Source organism: Ascaphus truei, chromosome 5, assembly GCF_040206685.1.
Source record: "Ascaphus truei isolate aAscTru1 chromosome 5, aAscTru1.hap1, whole genome shotgun sequence".
Lineage (NCBI taxonomy): Eukaryota > Metazoa > Chordata > Amphibia > Anura > Ascaphidae > Ascaphus > Ascaphus truei.
The window spans coordinates 214,912,113-214,937,604 of record NC_134487.1 but is presented as its reverse complement, the minus strand read 5'-3'; the positions used below and the strand labels follow the sequence as shown (position 1 = coordinate 214,937,604).

The 25,492-nt window shown below is 41.6% G+C and overlaps 1 protein-coding gene across 1 annotated transcript in view; it reads left to right on the top strand.

The window, feature by feature from the left end:
• The window catches only part of RANBP17 (RAN binding protein 17), a 646,782-nt gene that overhangs the window by 179,409 nt on the left and 441,881 nt on the right, over nt 1–25,492 (top strand). Inside the window, exons 13-14 of the mRNA XM_075601659.1 lie at nt 10,968–11,073; nt 13,315–13,450. Coding sequence (XP_075457774.1) covers nt 10,968–11,073; nt 13,315–13,450 — 242 coding nt within the window. The remainder of the gene's footprint in view (nt 1–10,967; nt 11,074–13,314; nt 13,451–25,492) is intronic.

Here is a 25,492-nt window from a genome sequence, read left to right as displayed (position 1 = left end):
ACACACACACACACACGGGATGGGACGGGGAAACACCCTGCTACTACCTGCCGCCCCGCGCGTAAGAGAAACACCCGAGCCGCGCGGGCAGCAGGAGGGGGGTGAAACACCCGAGCCGCGCGGGCAGCGGGAGGGGGGTGAAACACCCGAGCCGCGCGGGCAGAAGGAGGGGGGTGAAACACCCGAGCCGTGCGGGCAGCGGGAGGGGGTGAAGCACCCGAGCCGCGCGGGCAGCGGGAGGGGGGTGAAACACCCGAGCCGTGCGGGCAGAAGGAGGGGGGTGAAACACCCGAGCCGCGCGGGCAGAGGGAGGGAGGGGGGTGAAACACCCGAGCCGCGCGGGCAGAGGGAGGGAGGGGGGTGAAACACCTGAGCCGCGCGGGCAGAGGGAGGGGGTGAAACACCCGAGCCGCGCGGGCAGAGGGAGGGAGGGGGGAAGAGAAAGACATGAGCCGCGCGGGCAGCGGGAGCGCCGAAGGGAGGGGGGAGAAACACCTCTGCTACCTCCCGCGCGGGCAGCGGGAGCGCCGGGGACCGGATGTATCAGTATAAATATTTATTAAAGGCATTAAATTCCCCCCCACCTCAAGCATGTGTCCACAATCCTCTCCATGACTGGATCAGTGCAGGTCTTGTAAGTAGGAGGTGACACAATTATACAGGAGGATATGTAGGAAGAGGAGGAGCAGCAGACGCGCGCGAACACGGCGGTGCAGTGCATTTATACATTTGCACCGCACCACAGACATGACATATCATACAAACATTATCTCTAACTTTATTGCACAGAAAAACTTTTGGGGCGGGGGAGTAAGGGGGGGTGGGGAGGGGGGTGTTTAGTCCTCCTCAGGACCGTCAAAGATGGAATAGTCCTTGAGCAGGCTGTGGAGCAGCCTGCGACAGTCCTGTACCGACATCCTCTTCTTCCCCCTGGTCAAACGTTCCCTGGCGAATAGTAAAACGTCTTTGAAACAGCACATTAGACGCCAACCGGCTTCGATTGCGTCCTCTGTGTGTGTTCCTGTGAAAAGTCCGTGGAACACCGAGTAGTACGTGACGCACTTCCTCGGTATACAATCCTTTTTGTCAGTGTCAAGCGCGCGCAGCAAGGCCTGCGCAAAGGGGCAGTTCCAGAAGAGGTGTGTGATGCTTTCCTCCACTGGGTTGCACCTGGGGCAGTGCCTCACGAGGCTGAGTTTGCTCTGGTACTTGTCCGCATTCACAGGGAGTCCCCCGTGTATGGCCTGCCAAGCAATGTCTTTGTGTTTGTTCATTAGTCTTTTCGATGCCACATTCCTCTACACCGTTCCAAAGGTGTTGGGGTGGAGACCTGGGACCGATTCCATGATGTCTTTAGCCCTGATAATTTTGTACAGGTCTGGTTTTACTCCGTCCAGATTGTTCTGCCTCACGAACTTCTTCACGTCCTTGTAGAACCAGGGAGTGCGCCAGCTGTAAGGGATGGAGCTGTCCCACTTGTCCCACCCCAGTGCTCTCCAGATCGGCAGGAGTAGGAGGCGGGACATGGAGTAGCCAGAGGAGTCTTTGTCGCAGTCTCTCAGGGTGATCCGCACGCAGTTGCTTACAAAGAAGGCACGCAGCATAGTGGGGATGTCGGGGATTCCTCTACCCCCCTTGTGCGGCTCTTTGTACATCACCTCACGCTTTCCCCTCTCAAACTTGGCCCCCCAGACAAAGTGGAACACTGCCATGGAGATCTCCTGGCAGGTTCTGGTCGAAGGCGGGTATGCCTGGGCCACGTACTGCAGGACAGGAAGGATCTCGTTCAGCAGTACCAGCTTTTTCCCCTCAATGGTGAGGGGTCTGAGGCGCCACAATCCGATCTTCTGCTTCACCTTGTTCAGCCTCTCGTTCCAGCTCTTCAGAGCAGCGCCCTCGCTCCCCACACCAAACCAGACTCCAAGGATTTGAATGAGGCCTGCTCTGATGGGGAAGGTGAGGGGGTCGGCAGTCAGGTTCCAAAGCACAAATAGCTTGGTCTCTGACTTCCCGCAGTTGACTTTTGCTCCTGAAGCTTTCCCGAAATCCTCGCACGTCTGGACCAGCGTCTTCACCGACCGGCTATCTGCGCAGAAGATGGTGACGTCATCCATGTAGAGCGAGCACTTCACGTCTCTGGGGTCCTGGCACGACGATCCCTCTGCTCTCTGCGTCTCGTCTGATGCACTGGGCGAAGAGCTCTATACCACAGACAAAAAGGAGAGGTGAAAGAGGGCAGCCCTGCCTAACCCCTGAGAGGACATCCGTTCACGATCTCCACACTGCAAATGTCAAGGTACATCAGGTTAACATAAGAACAGAACATCTCCCCCATCCCATACTCACGCAGCTCATCTGCATGTCTTAGGCAGGTCTGCAACCCCGCCTTTCACTATTATCACCCAGCACACAGCACTTCCACTGCAGCAAGGGATTCTGGGGAATGACATGCAAATGAGCACACAGTGCCACTTTTTGCTTCAAAAACCATTTTTAACATGGTTCCCTATAGGCTTAAGCTTGCTGCATGGTCACAGCTTTGAGCACAGCCAGGGTTAAGGTGCATAGCCAGAAAACCCACCCACAGACAGCTGTTTCGACCTTAATGGGTCTCATCAGTGTGGGGTTGGATATCGGTATGCAGAGAAGCTAAAGGAAGGGGTTTACCATACTGAGTTAAGATATGGTGAGTAAAAAAAGTGACAAAAACCCTCCACAGCAAAGCAAATATGCAAATGTAAATACAACTGTATGCTCATCTGCATGTCTTAGGCAGGTCTGCAACCCCACCTTTCACCATTATCACCCAGCACACAGCACTTCCACTGCAGCAAGGGATTCTGGGGAATGACATGCAAATGAGCACACAGTGCCACTTTTTGCTTCAAAAACCATTTTTAACATGGTTCCCTATAGGCTTAAGCTTGCTGCATGGTTACAGCTTTGAGCACAGCCAGGGTTAAGGTGCATGGCCAGAAAACCCACCCACAGACAGCTGTTTCGACCCATATATATGTATATATATATATATATATATATATATGTGTATATGTATGTATGTGTATATATATATATATATATATATATTTATATACATATACATATATATATACATATATATATACAGTGGTCGACAAATCCCCCAAAAATCTACTCGCCGAACAAAAAAATCTACTCGCCACCTAGTACCACACGTGTGCTGCTTGGGCCAATAGGAGCTCGCCACGATGTTAAATCCACTCACCCGGGGCGTGCAAATGTATAGGTTTGTCGAACACTGTATGTATGTGTGTATATATATATATATATATATATATATATATATATACACACCCCGGTTTAAGGACACTCACTTTAAGTACACTCGCGAGTAAGTACATCTCGCTCAATAGGCAAACGGCAGCTAGCGCATGCGCCTGTCAGCACGTCCTGAACAGCAATACCGGCTCCCTACCTGTACCAAAGCTGTGGCAAGCGGGGAGACTATAGAGCCTGTTACAAATGCGTTATTTATATCAGTAATGCACGTATATGATGATTGCAGTACAGTACATGCATCGATAAGTGGGAAAAAGGTAGTGCTTCACTTTAAGTACATTTTCGCTTTACATACATGCTCCGGTCCCATTGCGTACGTTAATACGTGGTATGCCTGTATATATATATATATATATATATATATATATATATATATATATATATATATATATATATATATACATACATTTGAAAAAAGAGAAGAAGTGCGCCAACTCCATAGCATAATACTGTATAAAAATTCAAATTTATTAAAAAATAACGAGAAGCCTTTCGTTGTAACAGCGCTATCCGTCAATGTAGCACAAATACCCTCTCTCCTCAGTATGACCGGCAGAAAATCAGCTCCAAACCTCACGTTGTTGCTGCAGGCTCCTACACACAAGTTCCTGATCAGCCGATGACGTTAGTGCGTCATGCGTCACGATGTCCGACACGTTTAGTCACGTGAGTGACTTCTTCAAGTTCCCATTGACGGATAGCGCTGTTACAACGGAAGGTGTTTGCATCATCACCCATGTGGAGAGAACTCTTCTTCCCCTCTCCCGGTCTGGCAGTTCTCTATTTGGTAAGAATCAACTTCTTATCAATACTCCATTGCATACTCTCTGCATAACATCTTTGGCTGCAGTTCCCCTCCCTGGTTCCTGAAGGCTTACAGATTGTCTCCCATGAATGTTTTTTACACATTGAAGTGAGTGCATGTCCTGGCGGCCTCTCTTGTTGTTTTTTAATAAATTTGAATTTTTATACAGTATTATGCTATGGAGCTGGCGTGTCGTATTCTTCTTTTTTTCCCCTTAGATTTCCATGATCTGGCTAGATCATTATTGAAGGCTGCCTACTCCATACTGTGACTGGAACATTTAGATCTGGACTTTGATTTCATTTTTTCATCTACTTTGGACTTCAAGTTTGTTTTATATTTTTATATTTGGACACTTAACAATCAAGGTTTAATATTATTTTTTCCTTTTTTCGTCAATTTAATTGTGGTTATTTATATCCAACATTTTCGCTCACCATTTTTTACATTACATCACAATTTTTTTAATAATAATATATATACACACACACACACACACACACACACACACACACACACACACACACACACACACACACACACACACACACACACACACACACACACACACACATTCTAAGTCACCCTACTTTGCATTTTGGCACAAATTATATTTTGATTTTTATCATTTTGGATGAATGAAAGACTTTAGAGAGTGACAAAATGCTTCGTACGCATCCCTTTTTTTTTTTTAAGCATTAACAATTTAAGGCATACAAGTGCGTATATAAGTTTAGCAAATAAAAATACCACTTGTGGGTACATTGGCATGTCTCAGACAGGTCTGCAAAGTATAGACATTTGGCAGGTCTAGAGGAAGAGCGTCAAAATAGTGACTCATCCTCTTCCTAAGTCTTCTGCTAACCTTTGGCAGGGGTCAGGATTTTACAGGTTGGGAACCTACCTCACTGGCTATATCGTTTGCTTTCCCATGTCCAGAAAATAGATTTGTACTCCTGTGCTTAGTTTACCACTGGGTGGCAGACCATGCTCCCTTATAAAATTTGAACAAGTAGGCATGAGAAAAGAAAGACATTAAGACAGTGGGCTAAATAAAGGATGTGTGTCTTGTCAATTAGGATAAAAGGCCATTCCAAGGTCCCAGAGGTGATGTGGAGACTTTAGATCCCAGTCAAACAAAATTAGTATGCAGCCAAGATTATCCTAAAGGAGCAATCCAAGCACTTTTTTTCAGGATTGAAGCAGGTGGTCTAAGTAGCTGAACTCTATTAATTTTGGCTCCGGGGTTCCCCTGCTTCTGGAAGTTCTTACCTCCATAGGGGGTGCCGGTTGCTTCGCCGGCTGAGCTAGCTGGAGTTTTAAGTTCCCGTGTCACGGAAGCCGGACCTGATGACGAAACGACTTCCAATTGGTCCGCAGGGCACGGGGGCTTTGAAACTAACGAAAAAAGACGGCGCAAAACAGCGCTAAAAAATAATAACAATACTCGAAATAAATATTGCAGGCAGCCTGGCAAATACTGACTGTACAGTCAGAAAATGAACCACGGAGAAAAGAAAGAATTGCCGGCGCCAAATCAGTCCTTTATATAATAATAACTCCGAATAAAAACCAAACCGTCTCTTGAAAAGTCCCAAAAGTGTCCTTGAACAGATAAGTAGTGAAGGGGTCAACGAACGGCTCACACCAAATGGTAGTGCAATACTGTATGTAAAAAAGAGAAGAAAACAAACAGATAATGATGCAGTACGCCAAAAAAGTTGACATTAAAACATTAAAAACTCACACATGACAAACATAACACACAATAACAGACAGACACTAGCAAGGCTATAATCCTAACAGAATGCTATTTATTAACATAAAAATACTGGGTTTTCTTCTCTTTTTTACATATTGCACTACAATTTGGTGTGAGCCGTTCGTTGACCCCTTCACTACTTATCTGTTCAAGGACACTTTTGGGACTTTTCAAGAGACGGTTTGGTTTTTATTCGGAGTTATTATTATATAAAGGACTGATTTGGCGCCAGCAATTCTTTCTTTTCTCGTGGGCTTTGAAACGCTACTATAATGTGAACTATGGTATCTGAGCGGAGCAGCTACCGGCGCCCCCAACGGAAGTATTTTTTAAAGCAGGGGTCCCCGGAGCTGAAATGAATGGTTCAGCTTCTACGACCCCCTGCTTCAATCCTGTGCAAAAAATACAAATTAATGTTTAAAAAAAGGAAAAAAAAAGTGCTTGGATTGCAGTTTCAAGCACTGTTAAACTATGTGATGTCACCTATAACAAGAACGGCCATTGTTTCCCCTGTGTTAACGCCTTATTCACTAAGGTAATCTATATAAAAAAGTAAATAAAGAGCAATGTAGTGAAAAGCACATTTACTTCTATGTCTCCAAAGAAATTAACCTGTGTTCCATGTGGTAAGGCAGGGGAGTGCAATCTTTTCCCCCCTGCGCCCCCTGCTGGCTGTCCTGCTCTGCGCGCGCCCTCCTTACCGTGGGTTTGGTTGTCACATGACCCTGCTGCGGAAGCCCCCTAGCAGCAGCTGCCCTGCTCCCTCCCTTCTCAGGATCGCAGAGGAGAGCTTTGCAGAGAACTTGTGCCCCCCCCCCCCCCTTCTTCTGTAAACCCCTCGCCCCCCGCAGTTAATCTCGCGCCCCCCAGTTTGCACACCGCTGTCGTAAGGCAATAGATATCCGAAAAATCGAAATACAAAATATGTGAAATGCATTGAAATTAATTATTTCCCAGGTATCTGCCAGGTGTGTTCCCAGGCATCTTTAATTTAATCACTTAGAGATCAGGTTAATAAGTACATGTCCCCTCGCCTAACCTTGGTAAATATCATTTAAGCTGAAATGGCGGTTGAATATAATGCCAAGCTTGTTACTAGAGTAAAATGTGGTTAATACTCCCGTCATTTGCATTTCTAAATACATCTGTATTAGTAACATGCATTTACTGTCCTGTTAACTAGGCTAAGTAATTCAAGCCCTAAGTGCTCAAAAGCAGAAGAGATCACTAAACCCAAAAACTGAAGAAAAAAAAGTCATTTAGTAGTAGTTACTAGGACTCAACAGAAAAGCAGGAGTTTGGGTCCTGTGTTGACACGGCGGCTACAGTAATAAAGAGGGTTTCTGCGAGAAATCATGATTTTGAAACTATGAAACAAATGTGGGTCAGAAAGCTTCCATTAGCTCAGTCTAGTGTTTACAATAAGGGAGCTACAATGGTTAATAAATATGCTAGAATTGCATGGCTTTGTTTGACTGGACCTATCCATAGTACCTATTGTTACAATATTACAATTTACAGTAATATTTCTGTATATAAATATACATTTGAAATGTCAATATATTGTGGTTTTGTGTAAATACTGTATGCTACAAATGTAGCCAGACTTTCTATCCTTGGCACCGCGGACCAACACACTGAAATCTGCGGTGCATCCAAAGCCCCCGCCAACAGTAAATTTTGTGGCCCGGGAGGATTAACGCAGAATTAATTGTCCCGAGTCAGACAGCCTATAATGGCTGCGCAGGAGTCCCAGAGAGTAAAACGCTGTCTCCCCAGAGCAGTTCTTGCAGACTCCGGTCTGTCCTGCCCCTTGATGACTTAGATGCCAGAATATGGGTTTCTACATCATGAGGGGAACACTAGAGGACCATATTCGGTCATATACGTCAGGTGCGCAAACTTTTTCCCCTGCCGGATCTCTCCCCCGCCCTGCTTGCGCCCTCCCTTCTTAACATGGCTCCGGCGTTCTGACGTCACAACATCGTGATATCACGTTGCCATGGCACCCCACGGCGTCATTTGACATTGCGTCACCAGAAGCCATCTGAGCGGAGGTAAGGAAATTTGCTGCTCCTCTGCATTTAATTTAAATTCCTTCGGGAAGATCATTGGGCCTCTAAGTGCTGCGCCCTCCACAGAAAATCTCGCGGCCCAAGTTTGTGCACCCCTGATCTACGTCAACAAGGCGCGGGACAGGACATTAACATTATTTTTCTCTACAGGATTAATGCAGGGGGTGTCCGGAGCTGAACACCATTCATTTCAGCTCTGGGAATCCCCTGCTTCCGGGGATATAGACCTCCACAGGGGTTGCCGGTAGCCACTCCGGCTGGGGTTTAAAGCCTCTGCATCACGTTAGCCAGCCATCTTAACTGGAGTGGCTACCAACACCCCCTACCTATGTCAATATCTTTGGAAACGGGGTCCCCAGAGCTGAAATTAATGGAGACCTCTGCTTCAATGTTGTAAAGAAAAATTATTTTGAGAATACATTGGATCGCTGTAAGATCTGCTCTGAGCAGACACTGCTTCTCTCTGGGTCTCCTCTGCGCAGCTCTTACAGACACATGGCTGGCTTGGTAGGATTTTTGCTGGGCGGTCCTATTCAGAAGCAGGGACCCCCACTGAGCTAAACCTCCTGGGCCACTTTCTGTTTTTTGGGTTGCGATCAAGTGCGTGGCTGCACTGCGGTGCGGCGGTCGCACACAATCTCAGCACCGAGTACGTAGCTATGTACGACGTATTGTGGCGATAACCATATTATAAATCAGAATCGATAACACACTGAAGAGCAATGGGCCTTTAACATCCCTCACTCTTGTAAAGGCAGAAGACTTCATCCCACAAAAACACAATATTGATAAATATGTTTTAGAACAATGTATGAAATATAGGTTTACTGTTTGTACATATCGTTTCAGTCTTGTACATTTATTGTTCACTGTGGATGTCGAATTGGTAATGGTGGGGGTGATCTTATACATGAGACATCAACAATTTTTTTTTGTTTGACTGCTATGTTATGATAAATGAAGATTGTGGTTTAAGAAACCTCAATCTAAAATTCTGCCTGATGATAAAGAGCAGTCAGAGTTCTCCTTGCGGCACATGCCATTATGACACATTTCCTTCCCTGATTTGAACCTTTTTTGATGTGTCCGAATGACCACAATATGTAGACATTCCACTAAACAATCATGTTGACTAAAGTATGTTATGTGTTAGCATTCCCATGGTTACTACTTGTTACTATAGTGTATCATACATGGCAAGTATACTGGCTACTAACAGAACATAAAGAATAAACATTTTGCCTGATATCCTTTATTAGAAACTGGAAGAGAAAATATGACCCTAGGGTTCTGCAGTTAAAAATACATTACAGGCTCAAATAATAAAGTCAGCATGAAATAGAACGGAGCACAAAAGATAATTGTTTGAAATAAAATGTAGTTTTGCTCATTACGTAACATTTAATTGTTAGTTTAGATTTTTAGCTCTTATGGGACCCTTAGTGCTTAGTTCTCTTTTTAGTATTGGGGAGTAGTAGAGCAAACTGTACAGAGCAGATCTCGAAGGGGCAGTTCGTTAACAAAATAATTATAAATGTATAAGAAATGTATTTGAAAAATCGAAGAAAAAAAAATTCATTAGCATGTTCCCCGGGCTCCATATGATATATAAAATCATAATATACATAGTTTGCAAATGTTTATTTTCATTATTGCTTGGTGCAACTGCCCTAATTTTGAGCTATAAAGATGTAGAATTATAATTAAAATACCTATTAAAAAAAAGCTGCAATTACAATGGCACTTAAATGAAAATGGCTTGGCTGACGTTTGACTAATTTTTAAAAATGAAACGCAGAGATTCATCACAAGGACACTGTTTATTTGAATGTTACTGTAAGAATTCCACTTTCTGTAATGTTGCTCACTGTGGCACATATGGCAAAAACAATCATTATTGCTGTGACTTGAAAGTATACATTGGCATTGCTTCCCAGTAGAGTTTAGATCCCAGTAGTCGCAGATCATAATGAAATTAAAATATAGTTCATTCTTTTTGGTACAATGCCTTTACATGTTGACACAGTGTTGCTTACAATGGAAATTTAGTCCCTCACATCTGGGTCTAAGAGAAAAAGGGAAGAGAACCCTTTGATTAGAGTTTAAAACAGCATTCCGTCTACTTGAACTATTTTATTTCCTACATTTTTAAACGGACTACACTGTTAAAAGAAAAATGAGGCTGAAAGGTTACTTTATATACATATGTTGTAGGAGCTATACAAAAAAACTAAAATAAAGGACAGTATTGCCCTTTTATTGCTATTAACATGGGGATTTAATCTAATTTAAATCCTGCATTTCTATGGAATATTGAAACTTGGAGAACCACTATTAAGTTACAATCTAAAAATGACATGTACTTATTTTAGCAATGCTGAAATGATTGATATTTCCGTATTTTCTAGTTTGGAAGCCAGAAGACAGCCAGGTTTGATTAGCAATGTCATTTGTGATACTGCAAGTATCAGAGAAGTGCAGTCGCCACTAATTCCTTTGGGGTTATCTTACACTCCATGGAAAACAATATCACATAAATGGCTTCTTACCCATTCATTTTAAAATAGTATTTTTTTTTTATTCTGGAAGAAAGGTACAACTATTAGGATACATTTTAAGACTATCATGGTAAAAAAGAGAAAAAAGATAAAGGAAGCAGTAACATTTAACATGTTTAAATAACATGTTCATATTATTAATGTTTTTAGCTTTCTGCTTTAATTAATTATAACATGTATGATACAGAGTACTGAATGAATTAATCTACTGTAGTCAACAAATAAACTACAGAGGCAGACTGCTGTCAAGTGGTGAATACTAAATTGACCGCATTGGTGAACCCATTGAATCTTCTTACTGGTAAAAACCTGATTCATTTGCCATAGTTAATAGCCTGGTAGGTCTATGTTTTGTCACAAATATGTAAGCATTTTATTAATGTATAATTATTTTATGACACTACTACATGAAACTTATCATATAATCTTTCTTTTTTGTTTAATGTAAGGGCGCTTGGCATGGCTCATATATTTGGTAGGTACGGTCATTGGAGGAAGGCTGACATATACCAGTACAGATGAGCATGACGCCATGGATGGAGAATTATCCTGCAGGTGAGTATTCGTGCTATTAAGATCATGTAATGTCTCTTGATTGCAATTGATGCTACATCTTTATAGTATTCTAGTTGTTACAATCATCTTTCTAAAGAATATTCTGTTTTCTTCTCATATATTTAGAAAGTTTCTTTTTCAACAATGTATGCAAACTTATACTATAATACAGTAATAGTACTGTATGATATATTTATATATGTAAAGATATTAGCTAATAGCTTTTACATTTAACATGTAAACATATTGCTATACTGTATTTGTATAGCACCATCCATGTACATAGCACTTCACAGCAGTACTTGTGTAGTTTTAAATGTTATCATTTTACAAAACCCAATGAAACCTAAAGGAAACTATAAATATAGGACGTGATTACTATGTTGCACTGATAAGGATTGCATTATTAAGCAGATGCGAAAATATCATAATGCAACCACAATGTAAAATGATTTTATGGACTATGATTAAAGCCACAAGCATTTGCTGCTTACCTGAACATGACTGATCGGTGGTCCCCCAAGGTCAATGGACCCCAAGATTTACTAACTATTTGTTGTGCCGGTTTTGACACACATAAAACTACAAATAATAGGGCTGACTACAAACATGGCACATCTCCCCAATGGCGTTGCAGCTTTTCTTTTGCCCATTTAAAATATTTCAGTTTTCCCGGTAAATCCCGGGCTTGCCCATGCATAATTTGCTCTTCTAAGATAGGGGGGCTTATTTTCTAAAGTTTCCCGTATTGAAAATGTTGGAAAAAACCATTACAGAAGAATTGCACCAGATTTATCAAAGGAAAAACTAAAACTGCTTTCAGTGTAATCCATTCTCTTTTGATTGCTGATTTTGCCCCAGTTTGGCAGCCGGGAGACTTTAGTAGATAGGTCTCATGTTGAGAGATATGGCAGTATTGTGAGAGTATGGAAGAGGCGGTAAGGGTGATGGGCCATTGAAAAAATAGTGGGTAAAGCTGGAAGTCACGTCATGTTGTGGTACTAAACATTGTGGAGTACCACAACGTTTTTTTCCCCAAAGACTTACTGATCGAATGATTGTTTACTAAAGGCTAATGGCTACAAAACTGGGGCAAAGCTACTATAAAAAAAAAGCACCATATTTATCAAAAATATTAAATTAAAAGCAACTGGAGCTTTTCCTTTGATAAACCTTGGGGTAGTTTTTTTGAACAGTTTTTGCCCAAGTTTTGCAGCTGAGAGACTGTAGTAAATGACCGTCTAAATATTTTCTTTAAGTAAAATTTAGTTTTTTTAAATTCACTGCTGTCATTCTTGAGGTTCTTGATATTTAATATTCTTTTTTTAATTTTCTTTTTAATCAGTTTTATTCTTTCCATGTTTGTATTAACCCTTTGATGGCCGAGGGTCTCCTTCCATTCCACTTCATTGTAGATCACTTTCAAAATATGATCTCTCCCCTAGAAAAAAGAGCAGGGACTTTATTATGTGTCTAGTACGTCATGTTGCCCCTGGAGTGCCAGACCCTATGATGTAGTATCTAAGTCTCCATGGCACTCAAAGGAATCACTGTCAAAACAGTTTAGAATCTAGCAGTCTTTAAGCATGCGTTTCTTGTTCTACAAGATCTAGTCAATGTCTATTTTCCGTTTGGAATCTTCTTGAATGAATTCATGATGACGTTTTCACATTCTACAAATCTGTCTCCACGTTCAGTCCTTTGGCTGTAACCATACTTACCAACTGCTTATTTTGCTTTCTGATGTCCACAGCTGGTATTTAACCTATCGATGGTTCTTAGCGCCATCTGCCTTCATGCCTTCTTCCTTAACTATGTCAAGCCCATGGACAATATGACCTCTGGAGAATGAGTGTCATTTTTTTTTTTTTTTAAATCTTTCATATTTTGTTGTTGAGCATTTAATTGCTATGTTGGCCTCATTGACAAGTACCTTTCCCACTTTAGCTGGGTATATTGTTCAAGCTTTTATAGTATTGTTGAACCTACAGTAAAAGTGCCACTATACAGCTTCTTGAACAACTGTTTATAGAATCGAAAAAAAATGCAAAAAAGCATCAAGCAGCGCACTGCCCAAATAAAAGGGAGAACAGGTGGTAAAAAGTGAAAAATTAATTTATTGCCCCATCAGCATAACACAAAAAGGTATAGACCCTCCTACGAGTTTCGCACCAAGATAGAATCGAAAACTGAAACTGATGAATGTTAAGTACTTAGACTATTTCCTTACTTGTATTGCAGAGTATTTCGGCTAATCTCTTTGATGGATGCAAGATTGTCACAGTCTGGCAATGAAAAAGTCGAACTTGCGATTCTCTGGTTTTTGGATCAATTTCGTAAAACATATGTTGGAGACCAGCTGCAACGCACCTCAAAGGTAACTACGAAAAAGTACAAACTAATACATGTAAAATGCATATACCGGAAGACTTTCTTTAAAATATCTCCTTTAATATTAATCACATATCATTGCTTATTCAGATACTCAGAAGAACTAGTGAAAAAACAAATTATTGTATGTTTGTGTTAAAGATTAACTAATGAAAATCAAAGTAAGTATTTTCACAAGTGGTTTTTGAAAGCCATGCTCAGATTTGTATGCATCCCTTTCTACTTCCCGCATAGTTATTAAATGTTTATTTGCATAACATTTTTATTTTGGAAGTTGTCCCGCATGGAAATCATTTTCCATCCTCTGATTAATGAGAGCTGTACTAAGCTATTGACATAATCACATTGAGTGTAATTATCTTTAACGTAAAAATAGGGGCTGATCGGTTAGTCCATTTTTTTAAGCTGCTGGAAGTCCACAAGAGCCTTTAAGTCGTACATACTGTAGTGACATATTTTAGATTTACATTCTATTGCAGTTCAGATGAAAGTACAAACCATGTAATGCCCGATCTTCTGTTTTAAGATGTTTTTCTTTATTAATTGTTTATTAAGAACATAAGAAAAATGAATTATTGATTAGGATACGAATTGTAAACTTAAAGTATCTTTTATTTTTTTTTAATTTTTTTTTTTAGAAAATCACAATGGTAGACTTTGAAGAGTACATGAAAAAAGGCTTTGTATTAATATTTTGCAAACTACAAAACATTTTGTTAATTTCAAAATAAAATATGTGACCAGAATGAAAAAGGGATAGCAAAGGCAAATACAATTATACTGGTTAGGGTGGCACTGCAAACAAGGTTAATCATTTTGTATTGTATTGTATGTATTGTATGTCTTTATTTATATAGCGCCATTAATGCACACAGCGCTGCTCAGCAGTAATACATGTGGTAATCAAATAAATAACAGATAATATAAACAACAGATCATGGGAATAAGTGCTTTAGACATAAAAGTAACATTTCGGAAGAGGAGTCCCTGCCCCGAGGAGCTTACAGTCTAAATGGTAGGCAGGTAGAACGTACAGAGACAGTAGGAGGGAGTTCTGGTAAGTGCGTCTGCAGGGGGCCAAGCTTTATGTATCGTGTTCAGAATATCCACAGTGCTATTCATATGCTTCTTTAAGCAAGTGTGTCTTAAGGTGGGTCTTAAAGGTGGATTAAGAGGGTGCTAGTCGGGTACTGAGGGGAAGGGCATTCCAGAGGTGTGGGGCAGTCAGTGAAAAAGGTTTAAGGCGGGAGAGGGCTTTAGATACAAAGGGGGTAGAAAGAAGACATCCTTGAGAAGAACGCAAGAGTCTGGATGGTGCATAACGAGAAATTAGGGATGAGATGTAAGGAGGGGCAGAAGAATGTAAAGCTTTAAAAGTGAGGAGAAGAATGGAGTGTGAGATGCGGGATTTGATCGGAAGCCAGGATAGGGATTTCATGAGGGGAGATGCTGAGACAGATCTAGGAAAGAGTAGAGTGATTCTGGCAGCAGCATTTAGGATAGATTGTAGGGGAGACAGGTTAGAGGCAGGAAGGCCGGACAGCAGGAGGTTACAGTAATCAAGACGGGAGAGAATGAGGGCCTGAGTCAGAGTTTTAGCAGTCGAGCAACAGAGGAAAGGGCGTATCTTTGTTATATTGCGGAGGAAAAAGCGACAAGTTTTAGAAATGTTTTGAATGTGAGGGGCGAATGTGAGAGAGGAGTCGAGTGTGACCCCTAGGCAGCGTGCTTGGGCTACTGGGTGAATGATTGTAGTTCCAACAGTAATGTGGAAGGAGGTAGTAGGGCCAGGTTTGGGAGGAAGTATGAGGAGCTCTGTTTTAGCCATGTTGAGTTTAAGGCGTCGGAGGGCCATCCAGGATGACATAGCAGAGAGACATTCAGAAACTTTGGTTTGTACAGCAGGTGTAAGGTCAGGTGTTGAAAAGTATATTTGTGTGTCGTCGGCATAGAGGTGATAATTAAACCCAAAAGATGTTATTAGGTTACCTAGAGAGAGTGTGTACAGAGAAAAGAGAAGAGGTCCCAGGACAAAGCCCTGGGGTACCCCCACAGAGAGATCAATAGAGGAGGAGGAGGTGTTAGCAGAAGAGACACTGAAAGTACGATGGGAGAGGTAGGATGAGATCCAGGATAGAGCTTTGTTCCAAATACCTAGAATATGGAGAATGTGGAGGAGAAGAGGGTGGTACACTGTGTCAAATGCTGCAGAGAGGTCGAGTAATATGAGCAGAGTGTAATGACCTCTGTCTTTGGCAGCATGGAGGTCGTCAGTTATTTTAGTGAGGGCTGTTTCGGTGGAGTGAGCAGTGCGGAAACCAGATTGTAGAGGGTCTAGGAGAGAGTATGTGTTGAGATAATGGAGCAAGCGAGAGAATACAAGACGTTCAAGGAGTTTAGAGGCAAAAGGCAGGAGGGAGACAGGTCGATAGTTAGAAAGACAGGTAGGGTCAATCTTGCTGTTCTTCAGTAATGGTATGACTGTTGCATGTTTGAAGGAGGATGGAAAGGTTCCAGAGCAGAGGGAGGAGTTAAAAATGTGTGTGAGCAAAGGGATTATAGTAGGAGCAAGAGGTTTTAGGAGATGGGAGGGAATGGGGTCGAGAGGGCAAGTGGTAGAGGGAGACGAGGCGATCAACAGCGACACATCCTCCTCTGAGACAGTGGAAAAAGAGTCAAGGAAGGCAGGAGGAGAGTTAGGAAGAGGTGTAGGATGGGAGGAAAAAACAGAGGGGATGTTCTACCGTATGGATTCCACCTTTTCCTTAAAATAGTCAGCAAAGTCCTGAGCGGAGATGGAGGAAGGAGAGGCAGCTGAGGGTGGTTTGAGTAGAGTATCAAAGACAGAGAACAGTCGTCGTGGGTTAGACTTGTGCATGTTGATTCGTGAAGAAAAGTAGGCTTGTTTAGCTTGCGAGAGGGCAGAGTTGAAACAGGATAGCATAAATTTGTAGTGAAGGAAGTCAGCGAGAGTGTGAGACTTCATCCAGAGGCGTTCAGAGGACCGAGTGGAGGAACGCAGCATGCGCGTGTGGGAATTTAGCCAGGGTCTAGGGTTAGCAGGGCGAGTGCGGCAGAGAGGAAGCGGGGCATGTAGATCAAGAGACGAGGACAAGGCAGAGTTGTAGTTCCTGACCAGGTTGTCAGGGTCTGTAGCAGAGCTGAGGGAGGAGTGTAAAGTGGACTCAAAGTCAGGTAAGTGAATAAAGCGCAGGTTTCTGCAGAACCGAGGGGTAGATGGAGGTGGAGAAGGGGAGAAGCGAGATAGAGAGAATGAGATGAGGTGATGGTCAGAGAGAGGAAAAGGGGAAATGGAGAAATCAGAGAGAGAGAAGTTTTTAGTGAAAACCAGGTCTAAGTAGTGGCCATCCTTGTGAGTGCTAGCTGCAGTCCACTGTTGAAGGCCAAAAGATGAGGTTAGAGAAAGAAAGCGGGAAGCCCAAGGGAGAGAGGCGTCAATGTGACAATTGAAGTCCCCAAGGAGAAGAACAGGGGAGTCTGAGGAGAGAAAGAAAGAGAGCCAGGATTCAAAGTGAGAGAGAAAGGCAGAAGGGGGATGAGTAGAGGTAGGTGGGCGATAGATGACCGCCACATGGACAGGGAGAGGAGAGAAGATCTGGACAGTGTGAACCTCAAAGGAGGGAAAAGCAAGAGAGGGGGGAATAGGAAGGGTTCGGTAACGGCAGAGAGAGGAGAGCAGGAGCCCCACGCCTCCACCCCTGCCATCAGGGCGCGGAGTGTGGGAGAAGGAAAGGCCACCGTAGGAGAGGGCAGCTTCCAGAGCAGAGTCAGACTGAGTGAGCCAGGTCTCAGTTATAGCAAAGAGAAGCAGGGAGAGAGTGAAGTCATGTACAGAGAGGAACTTGTTAGAGAGGGAGCGAGCATTTCAAAGGGCACAGGAGAAAGGGAGAGAGGAGGGAGGGTGGCAGGGGATGGGTATGAGGTTGGAGGGGTTGACACCAGAAGGAGTAGAAGTTGCATGTGGGAGGCGAGGACGAGAGCAAGTTGAAATAAAGCAGGGACCAGGATTGGGAGAGATATCCCCAGAAGCAAGGAGGAGAAGCATGGATAGAAAGAGGATGTGTGAGGAGGATTTGTAGGGGTGTTTTTTAGTGCAGGGGATATAGCTGTGTGGTGTCAGAGGACGCAGGTAAGAAAGGAGTTCATGTGAACTGAGGAGTGGTGAAGGAAGGAGAGATGGAGATATATGAATAGAGTTTGAGACATACTGAGGCTGGTAAAAAGAAGTGCATAATTTGAGAAGAAGTGAAGTCACAGCAAATATAAATGGTAAAGGCAGCATCACAGCAGTAATGATGCAGTCTGGTATTAATGATATCCTCCTTTCCAGCGTAGTTCAAATGCAGGAATCAGGGCCAGAACATTTTAGCCTGTTCTATTTTTCCTCTTTGTACCTTTTAGGGTTTTCTTTCTTTTGTTTTTCACTTTAAATAAATACAATTTGGACCATATTTTAAGCAGAAAACTTATACGTCTGATAAATTGGTATAAAAAAAAAGAAGGGAGATTAGGATATACAGGCAGTCCTCTCTTTTCCGACAGAATGCGTCCCACAAACCCGCGTCGTATGCGGGACAGTCGGAAAGCGAGACCCATGTTAACTGGTGGCGGTTTCTGTCGGATACATGAAAACGGCGGCGGATAATGAGGTTTTTGGACTGCATTATGCGCTGTCGGAAACCGCATCAAACGGAAAGCGGAACGTCGGAAAGCGAGGACTACCTGAATATTATACACTTTCATCCTGTGCTTCTATTATTATTATAGGTATGGTAAATCTCCTTCATATTTAATGTACAGTTAGTTGAATTCCACGCGGGTACATCTCACTTTGTTCTTATATGTAAACTATGGAAAAACGCAGAATAAATTACGATTCTCTTTTAAGTTTGAGTCAGAAGTAGTCTGTAGTTACGGTAAGTAATTGATGGCGTCTAGATTTAAGTGAGCTTCCACATTTGATGCTTACTATAATACTTGGAAATCTTAGAGAAATGTTTATTTACAGTGGCGAGAAAGTGTTTGTGAACCCCTTAGGATTTTCACATATTTCAAACCTAAAATGTTATTAGATCTTAATCTAAGTCCTAATAATAGATACAGATAACCTGATCAAACAAATTACACAAAAACATGATAACTTTTCAACATTTATTTATACACAAATGATTCAACATTCAATATCCATGTGTGAAAAAGTATGTGAACTTTTAGATTAAGTACCTGGTGGCACCCCCTTGAACAGCAACGACTTCAACTAAGCTTTTCCTGTAACTGCTGGTCAGTCTCTCACATCGGTTTTGAGGAATGTTAGCCCATTCCTCCTTACAGAACTGCTCAACTCATGACCCACTTTCAGTTCAGTTTCAGCCCACAGACGGATAGCCTGAAATTCTTCTCCTCTAGAATCTTCTGATATAATGCAGAATTCATGGTTGTGTCAATGATGGCTAGCCGTCCAGGACCTGAGGCAGCAAAGCAGCCCCAAACCATCATACTCTCATCACCATGCTTGACGGTTGGGACAAAGCTCTTCTGTTTGAGCACAGTGTTTGGCTTTTGCCAAACATAACATTTCTCATTGAGGCCAAAATTATTCTGGGGGTTGGAGGGGATAATTCTGCAGGGTTGTGGAGGGGTATAATTCTGGGGGGGGAGGGAGATATTTTAGTGTGGGGGATAATTCTGTGGGTGTGGGTGGGAGGGGGATAATTAATAAATAATTAAAAGTGGTGAGTATCTTTTTTTCTTTCCCTAATTCTGATCGAAGTAAGTACAGTAGTGTGTATATATATATATATATGTGTGTGTGTGTGTGTGTGTGTGTGTGTGTGTATATATATATATATATATATATATATATATATATATATATATATATATATAATACTGAGTTAAGTTATGGTGAGTAAAAAAAGTGACAAAAACCCTCCACAGGAAAGCAAATATGCAAATATAGCTGTATGCTCATCTGCATGTCTTAGGCAGGTCTGCAACCCCGCCTTTCCCCATTATCACCCAGCATACAGCACTTCCACTGCAGCAAGGGATTCTGGGAAATGACATGCAAATGAGCACACAGTGTCACTTTTTGCCTCAATAACCATTTTTAACATGGTTCCCTATAGGCATCCCATCCCAGTAAAATCAACCCCACACTGATGAGACCCATCAAGGTCGAAACAGCTGTCTGTGGGTGGTTTTCTGGGTATGCACCTTAACCCTGGCTGTGCTCAAAGCTGTGACCATGCAGCAAGCTTAAGCCTATAGGGAACCATGTTAAAAATGGTTATTGAGGCAAAAAGTGACACTGTGTGCTCATTTGCATGTCATTTCCCAGAATCCCTTGCTGCAGTGGAAGTGCTGTATGCTGGGTGATAATGGGGAAAGGCGGGGTTGCAGACCTGCCTAAGACATGCAGATGAGCATACAGCTATATTTATATATATATATATATATATATATATATATATATATATATATATATATATATGAGACGGAGTAGCTCAGTGAGTAAAGACACTGACTGACTTGATGTCTCTCAAATAGGTAATATAATATATAATACATATAAGATATCATACAGATCAAACAAGTGTCATAAAGAGGTAATGCAGGGGGGATAGTCCTTCTTGATGGTCCTAGATCTCAATAAAACTCACGTTGTTTTGGCAGTTAAACCTCAAATTTCAATTTAAGATAAGACCATAAATTGATAAAAATGTTATCAGAATTCTATGATATTAGTATTACATTGTTTCTGATGATCCACTCTCAATGAATCTGCTGTTTTTATAACGTTTTGTGATCAAATCTGATGGATAGTGATGTAATTTAGCACTTAGGTTGTGGAGTCTCACCTTAGTGCAGCTATCCTGTTAAGCAGCCATTTTAGAAATAACATTTAAAGATACAAAGCAATATATAGTATAAGGGAAGGAATAAGGACACAGAAATGGAGAGGAAGGGATTGGTATATGGTGATAGACCATAAACAAACATATAACTGACGGAATCATATATCATACAGATACAATTATTTTAGTGCTCTGGAGGCATTGAGTGGGGCAGTGCTAGTCTTATCTACCTTGAGAAATTACGTGCAGGTTAATAATATATTTTAAGAGCTAGTGAAAACCTTAAGAAATCTATACATTTCTGATACATCTTTTATCAAAGTATGCTGTTGGTGTAAGGAAATAAAGCTTTATACCATATATTTATTGCATGACCATTAGATAGTGCTATTTGCAGGCTTCAAAGATTTTTTTTATTTTTTTTTTATTTTTCAGGTGCTTTCTAGAAGTGGGGTTAAAAATGTTATCTACTTCATAATTCTGTTTTCTTGTGCTACAATGTTCCCTTAATAAGATATGGAGCAAAGGAGACACTGTAGTAGTGTGAGGTATAGCATCTCCAGGTTGTTTATTATTTTTATTAGTGGTTCTCAAATCTCTCCTCAAGGACACCCAGCTGCACCAGGTGTTCAGAATAACCAATGCATTTTCAAACACGTGAATGCCCCTAATAAGTATATGGTTAGAATGCTAGATGGTTGCCTCAGAAACATGTCGGACTCTCCACGAGGGGAGGTTTCAAAACCACTGATTTTGACATGGTGTATTTATAAAACATCACAGCATTACAAGAATACATACACTGTGATATCAAGTTATTATTAATCTTTGCTCAATTTTTTGCACCTCACCAAATCAGAGAGCAGGAATGTCATTAGTTACTTTGTGTGGAGCAGACCGTAGCTGGTGAATGTAGTGGGGAGGAGGTTGACTATTTTACTCACAGTTGAGGGGAGGGAGTTCCCACAAGCCTGGAGTAGGGAGCAGTGTCATTCACCCGAGGAAAAGGGGAGGCTATCCGAGCAAGGATAGGAGGAAAAGGGGAGAGGACCGTCGGCACAGGAATGGAGCAGAGGAATGGGACCGTGTGATGAATGACCTAGGGAAGAACACCATCTGAAGGCCTCAGGCCTTCAACGCCTCCCACATTTGCATTAATGGCCAGGTAATGCCCTGTCTTTCAGAGATTATTACTTATATATTGATAAAATAGACTTAAATGTCCCTAGTTTGAGGAGCTTGGAAGTTATGACTATACAGACTTTATGTAGGCTTTTGAGATCATGAATAAAAATAGGTAATATTTATTCTTTTTAAATAATTATGAAGTCATATTTTAATAACGTGACTACTTAAAGTAATTCCGTGTTTAACATTGGGAAACTACTATGCCTATTATGTTAATTAGGCTCTTTCAAACAAATGAATTTAGCATGTGGTAAATGTGTATGTGGTCATGTTAAATAGGTGGCAGTGGGAAAGGCTATAAAGAACTTATTGGCATTTCTTTAAACCTATTACAACTGCTTGTGTTATTTATTTTATGCACTTTTGCGTTTGTGTATCAATCACATTTAATTTGACAATGCTAAATCATTTTCTGTTTGTAGCTGTGTTCAGCGTAAAAAGGTTGTTTGACACTAGATTGTCAGATATGAACGTTTACATTACCTCAGAACTGGTAAAGGTTTTCTTTAATAAAGGCTCATCTTTTTTTGTTATCTTCGCAACTCACCTATCACACAACTAACAATTAGCAGTATGTTTAAAAGAAAATAGTGATGGGGGGGGAATAGTGATTTCTTTTACTTTTTTTTCTTGAATCTGTGTAGTTGACTTGATGGAATTAAATTGCTTTTTTTTCAACGTCAAATAAAAACATGTTCAGCCACTTTGAATACTGCCCTTCGAAGAATCAATCATCTTGGATCTCTAATGATGGTCAATGGCACAGTGTTAGTGGTTATTATTTCTATTACCTTTTAAAGTCTGTCTTGCAAAAGCATTTTATTTATCACTAATAATTTTATTCTTCAAAAAGTATTTCTGAATACCACCCCATAGTAAACATTCATGTGGCTTCCCAATTATTGATAAGCTCACAAGTCTATATGAAATAAAATTATTATTACGTCTGTAATTTCCTGGTTGCAATTCCGAGCAACAGCCCTAGCATTGAACGATCTCAGGTGCTAGATAGCTCCACGGTCACAGCATACTTTAGACCTCTAGTGCCCACACCTGTAGCTAATCATATTAATTTAAAAGCAGAACGCTTCCTGGTTGCCAATTCAATGTGCTTTGTGCACAAATAGGAGCAAACTTGAGATACCTGGGAGATATGCTAATAGGATATGCAAAGTACAGGCATACCCCGTTTTACGTACACCCGCTTTACGTACACTCACAAGTACGTACATTTATTTTTAGTTGCACCATACCCCTGTGTACGTACGCGTGCTTCGCGAGTACGGACACCAGGGGGCAGCGTGCGGACCTCAACACTCCTGCAACCTCCTTCATGCTTGTCTTCATTATGGTGAGCTCGATCTCCCTGTTCCCTCTGCCCTCCCATCTGTCTCCGTTCCCCCTCCCATCTGTCTCCGTTCCCCCTTCCATCTGTCTCCGTTCCCCCTGCACTCACGCTCCATAAAGCAGCAACTAAACCAGTGATTCCGCCCGTGACTCTGCTTCCTCCGCTCTCCTCCTTCTCCCCCCTCCTCCCTCCTCAGAGCTCTGCGAAGCTTTGCATGTGATGTGAATTACGGAGCAACAGTGAGGGGAAGGAGAAGATCTTCTGCTGCAATCTTTGCTTGTGCGTGTGTGTGTGTGTGTGTGTGTGTGTGTGACACTGAGTGAGTGACTGTGTGTGTGTGACTGAGTGACAGTGTGTGACTGAGTGACAGTGTGTGACTGAGTGACAGTGTGTGACTGAGTGTGTGGCTGAGTGTGTGGCTGAGTGTGTGACTGAGTGACTGTGTGTGTGACTGAGTGACTGTGTGTGTGACTGAGTGACTGTGTGTGACTGAGTGACTGTGTGTGTGTGACTGAGTGACTGTGTGTGTGTGACTGAGTGACTGTGTGTGTGTGACTGAGTGACTGTGTGTGTGTGATTGAGTGACTGAGTGAGAGAGAGACTGAGTGAGAGAGAGACTGAGTGAGTGAGAGAGAGACTGAGTGAGTGAGAGAGAGACTGAGTGAGTGAGAGAGAGACTGAGTGAGTGAGAGAGAGACTGAGTGAGTGAGAGAGACTGAGTGAGTGAGAGAGACTGAGTGAGTGAGAGAGACTGAGTGAGTGAGAGAGAGACTGAGTGAGTGGGAGAGAGACTGAGTGAGTGGGAGAGAGACTGAGTGAGTGGGAGAGAGACTGAGTGAGTGGGAGAGAGACTGAGTGAGTGGGAGAGAGACTGAGTGAGTGGGAGAGAGACTGAGTGAGTGGGAGAGAGACTGAGTGAGTGGGAGAGAGACCGAGTGAGTGGGAGAGAGACCGAGTGAGTGGGAGAGAGACAAGTTTAGTTAATGATACTGGCGATAACTTTCTAAAAGTCTGGACCCCTTGGTTAGCACAGACAGACATCCCTGGGGTAGAGCGTGACACAATTTGGCTTTAATAGTAAGAAATGCGTTCTCCTACAGGAGAGTAAAATAACTACCCCCACACACACAATGGGATCAACTACTTAAAGCTGAATAAAGCCCTAGTTATAGCCTTACAACTCATGGGTCATCTATGCTTCAAGAAAAACTAGCCTTGTTATATCCTTCCCTACCAACCACCTTTACCTCCTCCCCTTTCCCTTCTACCCCCCCCCCCAACCCTTCCCTCCCTTTTTTTTTTTTCATTATTATTATTTATTATTTGTTCACCTGCACTCGCACGACCGAGTAGGGCTCGAAAAGTTGTGCGATTCTCATATATGTGATCCAAAGCCCACATTACATGTGCTATTTTATATTGTGCATGCATATAATGTTCACTCTGTATACCATGCATTTGTTCACAATAAAATACAAGTTATAAAAAAAAAAAAAAAAAAAAAAAAAAAAACATTCTTGAAGAACTTTTTAGTATTACTCTTGCTTTCAGTGGCAATCATGTTGTCACTGATTTCTCTTCTGCATATTACTGTGCATTCTTTTAAGTCTTGAGGTAATGATTCTTTTTACCAGCCATTTTTTTTTTTAACAAACATATATTTGCCAAAAAACAAAACACTTTATTTAAAAATTGCATGCTGATATTGGCTTTTCGCAAATAACTTTTTCAGCAGCACTTATTTATTTTGTATAGATTGGCAGTAGAATTCATTTTGATTTTGGCTATGACAATTTGTATTTCCTGTATGTGACTTTTGGACCATCTCCGTTTGTTGGAGTAGCAAAATGTGAGCTGATATGAACAGCATAAGAGTGTTGTTTCTTGAAGGTCTCAATGATTAATGACATCTTAACACTTTTGACAGAGCCTCTTTTTTTTTTTTTCAGACCACAAACATATACTGTTTTATTCAATTAGAAAAAAGTAAAGGATTGCCACCCTGACAGGTGGGGAGAATTAGCAGGCTGTTTTGAAATTGTGCTGTGCCTTAGAAATTAGATCTCATTTTAATTCAACTTTTTCCAACTAGTAAATGAGGTTAATGCCATACATATTCAGCTGATAAGGATAAAGAAATTGATATAAAGTAGATCAGCGTTGCTACAGGGCTGGATTAATTTGTAGGTAAAGAGGCAGTGATAAATGGAAGTAATGTACTGTAGTAGTGGTCACTAAACTCCTTAGCCACCAGGGATTCAGTAATGCCAGTTGCTCATTAAATATATTGTCAGGGTAGATTTTAAAGCAGTATAAAAAAGGAATAGCCAACTAACCCGAATTATCAAAATACCGAAATTACTAATTATATCTTAAGTAGCTTTTCTTTTAAAGTGTTCAAGATTGTTATTTTTGCAAACCCCAAATAGATAGTTATATCAACAATAAATAGGTTGTTTTAATAACTTTCTTTTACCTCTGGGAAAATTGAACACAAATTTTTAATATGCAATAATGCTTCTCTGTAGCCTCTAGGAGATGAAAATTATTAAGTAGCCTTATTTTTTTGAGGATTTTACAACAGCATTGGGAAGAATTATATTGCTATGCATCA